The sequence below is a fragment of the Coffea eugenioides genome, chromosome 11 (assembly GCF_003713205.1).
Source record: "Coffea eugenioides isolate CCC68of chromosome 11, Ceug_1.0, whole genome shotgun sequence".
Taxonomy (NCBI): domain Eukaryota; kingdom Viridiplantae; phylum Streptophyta; class Magnoliopsida; order Gentianales; family Rubiaceae; genus Coffea; species Coffea eugenioides.
Genome location: NC_040045.1, coordinates 32,026,033 through 32,032,430, shown reverse-complemented (window position 1 = coordinate 32,032,430; position 6,398 = coordinate 32,026,033). Strand labels below are relative to the sequence as shown.

General features: G+C 35.2%; 1 protein-coding gene across 1 annotated transcript; it reads right to left on the bottom strand.

Annotated features, from left to right (window-relative positions):
- Positions 1-248: 248 nt before the first annotated feature.
- Positions 249-4,290, bottom strand: LOC113751103 (glutamate decarboxylase 4-like). Its single transcript, XM_027294971.1, has 7 exons — positions 3,974-4,290; positions 3,476-3,680; positions 2,549-2,749; positions 1,642-1,856; positions 1,270-1,523; positions 1,112-1,164; positions 249-937 (listed from the first exon to the last, which is right to left on the bottom strand). The coding sequence occupies exons 1-7, from the start codon at positions 4,150-4,152 to the stop codon at positions 458-460; spliced, it is 1,587 nt and encodes a 528-aa protein (XP_027150772.1). The 5' UTR covers positions 4,153-4,290; the 3' UTR covers positions 249-457.
- Between the last annotated feature and the right edge of the window lie 2,108 nt (positions 4,291-6,398).

Below are 6,398 nucleotides of genomic sequence, written 5' to 3'. Positions count from 1 at the left end.
TAGTTTGCTTTGCTTTTGTAGATGGTACATAGAGCTTTTCCAGTTTCTAAAATGATTATCAAGAGAATTTTCATTTGATTATAAACTAATGTTTGATGCCTTTAGCATCACACCATTTATGAAGTGCAAGCATTTACAAGGATATTACTGGTGCTACTGATTGGAAAACTAGAATTAAAGATCATGCATTCATTATAACAAGAAAGGAAAATTACAAATATGACAATATGTTAGAAAAGTAGCATAGGTTGAACAATATAGTAATGCTTAAAAATTGTTGAGACCTTGACAAGATCGTGCGCTACTTCATGTTAAAAATGAAAGGAAAACGTAAAAATGCATAAAAGAATGAAAGGGAGACAGTTTAATGTCTCTTTAATTCGAAAGACCAATAATTAGAACAGAGAAACTTCAACTCTCAGTTAGAACACTGGTAGCTTGGCTGTGTAGCAAAAATCTAGCAGACGTTTGTTTTCCTCTGCATAACATACTTCTTCCAAAAATCAGTGATTTCCCTTTGTGTCTCAATCTCTGTTTTCTTAACCACAGTGCCATTCTTGACCTTCTTTTCCTCACTAGCATTCAAAACCTTAGTACTCAATGTAGCTGGGAGTGTATCCAATTCATGCAGGACCTTTGTGATATCAAGCACAAGTCTCTCTGCTAAGGTGCGAGAGAAGTCTTCCCTTATAACAACACGAAGCACGGCGATATGCTGTGCATCTGCTGGCATGGTGTATGCAGGCACAATCCATCCAAACCTGCGCAACATTTCTGAGATCTTGAACTCATTGTAGCAGCTGTTGTCTTTAAGAGAAAATGCAACCAAGGGAACCCCCTCGTCCTTGGATACAATGTTGAATCGACCTGTCTTCTCCAATCCTTCTTTAAGCACAAGAGCATTTCCGCGACAATTCTCCATGATATTTTGGTAACCCTGTAGACCAGAATTTCAAGATCAATACTTGGTTCCTATTCATATAGTAAGAATACAATCTCCATCCACTCTAGTGGAAGTTGAATTTGAGACTTTTCGCCATCCAGGCATTCATATATTTGTGTCTGGATGATGAAGGATGAGCATTCTCCAATAATTCTATCAGGTTCTTACCTCAAAGCCCAAGCGAATGAGTTGATAATACTGAGCAATGACTTGACTAGAACCTAAAGAATTGAAGGAAAAATTTTTGTCATGTGAGACCTTGTTAAAGAGCATATCAGGAGAAAGGAAATTTAAGAAATATATACATAGGAAGTGGCCTTAGTCACCTTTGGAGAAATTAAGGGTGAAGGTTGGTTGATCAGCTCCAAGGTAGTTTATGTGGAAGATAAGTTCTTCTGGTAAGTCCTCTTTGCTCCTCCAAATAACCCATCCAATTCCAGCATATACAAGACCATACTTGTGCCCACTCACATTGATGCTCTTCACAAGTGGAAGCCTGAAATCCCACTCAAGCTCTGGATAAAGAAAGGGAGCAATGAATCCACCACTGGCTGCATCAACATGAACTGGGGTGTCCCAACTGCCAATGTTTAAGGAGGAGTGTTAGTCTCTAATGTTTAAGGTAGCCTACTTATTTTCTTGGTTTGCTGTACAATTTTGAATCAGAGAAGAGGAAAAAAGGGAATGTTTATAGTTACCCAGTTTGCTTGTTTTTCTCAATGAGAAGATCATTCAAGAGCTTGACATCTTCAAACTCTCCATTGAGTGTTGAACCCAAAATAGCCGCAACACATATGGTATTTTCATCCACCATTTCAACTGCTTTCACAGGGTCCATCACGTAGTAGCCTTCCCTCAACTTCACTTCCTTAAGCTCCACCTCAAAGTAGTTTGCAAACTTCTCCCAACACACCTGCAGAAGTTAAGAAGCATATGTCAATTTAAGAACACGTCTATCCTGAACCAAAAGTTTGTCAACTTCACCGGATGTTTAAATGCATTCTTTCCTCTTAAATGTCATGATAACGAAAAATCTAAAAAAAAAAGAAGAGAGGATAAATTAAGGAACCTCATGCATAAGATTTTTCAAAACTTTCTACATTTGTGTGTAACTTGCCCCAACTTTAGGTAAACTTTTTTTTTCCCTTTATCTTGGTTGGAGAGAGAGGGGGGGGGGGGGGGGGGGGGAGGAGAGGGGAAGGAGGGGGTAGATAAAGAATTCTCAACAGTAGGTAGGGTTTACATGAAATTCTCGCAATAATTAGAATTCTAGATATATTCTATTTGTGAAAGTCACAATATATGCAAGATGATCCATGTAGATCATGGTTTATAACAGAAAGTTCTCAAATAAACAATCAAGAATAGTTGACTAAAGTCATGAATTATCCATAAAAAGCAATTATGGTTAAGAGAGAAGGAAATGTAAGTTTTTAGAACTGCACACAACATAATGAAATAGTAAATTTGTACGAATTAGAAAGTGATATTTTTTACCTGCAAGTAGATAATCATATATATATATATATATATATATATATATATATATGTAATAGATCTATAGAATGAAAAGTAACAAGATATGGACTGTGAAATGCTTCATACCTGGACATTGGCTCCAGTAACAATATTGGGCTTATCATAAGGCTTGCCCTCTGCTTTTCTTCTGTTTTGCCACTTTCTCTTGAAAGCAAGCCCTGCTAGCATTATGGCCTCTGATGACCCTACTGTTCCTACTCCAACAGCGGCCTCTGACGCTCCCAGTGGAGCATTAAACAAGTGTGCTATCATGTTAACGCAGCGATTCTGCATAGAGTTTTGTACAATGTTGAGCAATACAGTAACAAATGGCTTTGATCAACCAAAAATGGGAAAGTTATAAAATCACACATCCTTCATTACTTTGGTTTCTTCTTCTTCTTTATTCTTCAATTTTCTTGTGTTATAACATCAAATCAACTAAATGCATGACATGTATATTAGGCCAAATTTGTGTTTGATTTCGTTGCACACATACATATATACACGTGTATGTATATATATATATGTGTGTGTGTGTGTGTAAGTGTATACCAAGAATGCCATCCTGTAAATAAAGCAAAGCTACATAATAAGTATCATGAAGAGCAATGTTTATCTGTGTGTGTGTGTGTGTAGACACTCACTAACACATATTTGTTTATAAGAAGTGGAAGTTTTAGTTTACATCCAAAAGGAGATTAGAAAGGTGATCAAAAATTTTTCACAAAGTCCTCAAGTAGTATCGTGGTTTTGACCAAAATTTTCTACGCAAATGCCTCCTGAGCCTCAGCCCACTTTATTACTAGGGGCCTGAAGTTCTAGGGCTACAAACTTTAATCGTTTACGCGTTTAATTCAAGAAAAGTGTGCTAAGTGGAAACGCGTACACATAGTAGACATCATAATATGAACAGAAGTATTATAGTGCAATATTTGGATCTCTTTTGATGTCTGATTTTCCAATAACTCACTGAACATTGAATAGAAGAAAAATAATGAAGATTGAAGATGCCTGAAGTTCAGTTGTGACAGGGTATTCATCCATGTCAACATAGTTCTTGTTGATGGCTTCCATCATCAGCTTATCACACTCTGGTTCCATCCATGTTGTCACAAAAGAAGCCAAGTTTAGCCTTGGATTCCCATCAAGCATCAACTCATCATTGATGATCTGGTAAGCTGCCTCCTTTGGTATTGAGTTCTCTGGCATCTTGAACCTACACAGCCGCCACAAACATCAATTGCTAAATCTACATGCCATGAAAAACGTTTCCACACTAATGCCAAAGTTATATATGGTAAGATTAAATTTGAGACGAAAAAGTATACAGCAAGATTAACAAGCAGCAATTAAAAAGTATACAACAAGATTTCTAAGAACAAGATTACTAAGAACAAATCCCACACGATCCATGAAAACATCTTTAATATTGACTTACATTACAAATTATGCAGAACATCTAGTATGAGGCTGAGAGAGTATAATAAAGATATGCATTCATTACTTTACCTTGGTAAGGAAGAGCAAACATAGCGAGAGGCAAATGTAGAGTGAATTGAAACATCAGATGTTGAAGCAGTTTTTGAGAGAACCATTTTTGATGATGATAGTGATGGTATCAAAGAAGCAAGAGGAAGAGAAAACGAAGAGGGAGGTTTGATGACAGAAAGAAAGAAACTATGAACCATAAATAACTTCAGTTGATTGCTTGGGGAGGAAGGGAGGAAACGTCTTGGTATATATAGGTGTGGTAAAAGGGCCAATGTTCGTTGCCATAAACAACGGGGAAGTGCATGTTAATTAGGAAATGGACATAAAAGAGTTTTGGTATGTGGGAAAAATGAAGGCGGCAAGAGGATTTCCTTTCAAGGTTCTGGGTTTTTGGGGAACTCTAGAGCGATAGCAATTGGAAGTTTGGAACATGAGAAGTTGGGGTGAAGCAGCATGTCTTGAAATACCGAAATTGACCATGCCATGGAATGAAATAGAAAAGTCAAGAGAGCATTGTCTATTTTTTGGACCATAACTAGTCAACATGGTGGAACCGGAATCAGTCCATTCAACATCCAATATCTATTTTTCTTTTCCTTTCTTTGATAAACATAAGCGCCAACGTTAACACAGACCGTGGTTTGGAAATGCTTTTGATTATGTTGTCATCTATTTGACCGTATAATGCATAAAAAGAAAGTGCATATTGTATTTTGTAACAGTGTTTTTGTCCAGGAGTGTTATGTAGTTGTTAACCAATGTTTTAAAACCCGAACCGTCAATTGAACCAGTGAGATAAAAGGGTTGAGGTTCAACCGGTCGGACCGGTTCAACCTCGGTTCAATAAATTTTTTTAAAAATAATTTATATAAATATATATATGCACAAAATAAGACATGCAATGGACTAATTTAAAACTTTATATGATGAAAAGTTCACTTTTTTTGAATAATTTGGATTTTCAAAAATAAATTATTTAAATTATAAGTTAAAACAAATAAATTTCATCTCAATTTCAATTATATCTACCAAAAAAATCTTAAATCCAACCCAAAAATATCACAATATTTTGAAATTATACAAATTCACGTCTATGAGAATTTGATATTGTGAACTTAAATTTTAATTTACGTCTTTGAGATTTAAAGATTGTAATTTAAAAAAGAAAGTTTGGAGTTCGAAAGAAGTTAAGAGAATTGAAAATAGAAATGCAAACTTGATAAGAAACAAAAAATGAGATAAAAGTGAGTGGTTGTGGCATTAAATAATTTGGGTTAAAGAAAAATAATTCTTTTTTAACTTTTTCCAATTTAATGGGCAAAAACAAAATTAAAAGATAGAAGAAAACATCAATAAATTAGAACTAATGAGGTTTGATTAAAAATGGAGTGACAAAAGAAAAGATGAGGGAGAAAAGAAAGAGTTGAAGATTAAAAAGAAAGAGTCATGAGAGGATGAGATTTTGTAAGAAAAATGGAAAAATGAAATATAGATGTTTGTTTTATATAAATAAGTTATCAAAAAAAGCAAATAAGATGTGATGGTGCAATGGTTACTACATTGGTCTTCTATTACAAAGGTTTTGAGTTCAAATCTTGATAGAAGCATTTTGCAAAAAGTTAAAAAAAAAAAAAAAAAAGGAAAACTCAAAAATCGGTTCAATCCGGTTTAACACGGTTCACCGGTTTTCCCGGTTTTTACCAGGTTTGACCGGTTCTCTTGCAAAGTCAACCAGAGCATAGAATCGGACCGGTGCCATGGCCGGTTCGACCGGTTGAACCGGTGGAATCGGCCGGTCCGGTCCGGTTTTCAAAACATTGTTGTTAACATGAATAGAGGAAAATAATTTTTATGATTTTTTTTCTACTTTTCATTTAAGAGAGACTCCAATTCTTACAATAAAAAAGCAAAAAAGAGAAGATTTGATAGTTCTATGATTTTCTTTCTACTTTTCATTTAAGAGAGACTCCAATTCTTACAATAGAAAAGCAAAAAAAAGAAGATTTGATAGTCGAACAAAGTCTTCAGAATGGCTTGATTAATATCCCTACTAGCTGAGAAATATTTCGAGCGTGCCTTGTGGATTTGCCTAGTTGTTTACAGGGCACTCGTTAATTGATGCCTCGATGTTAAATTTTTGAAGAAAATAAATTTGAACAAGGTAAGCTACTAGCTACAAAGGGAAAAACAAGCGAGTATATCGACATAGTAATTTTTTCATATTACCCACTGTCCCTCAGTACATGTCAGAAAAATTCTTATAGTAGTGTCATGCTGAGAGTTTTAAATGAAATCACTTACAAAAGTACGAGATCAAGCTTTTGCAAATGGGGTCCTTGATTTTTTTCCCCTCTTTTTAATGATATTACAATTTAAACTATTCTCAGGTGGTGGATTATCATACGGGATCCTCAGTGTCACTTTTCTAGTGATAATTCAGTGT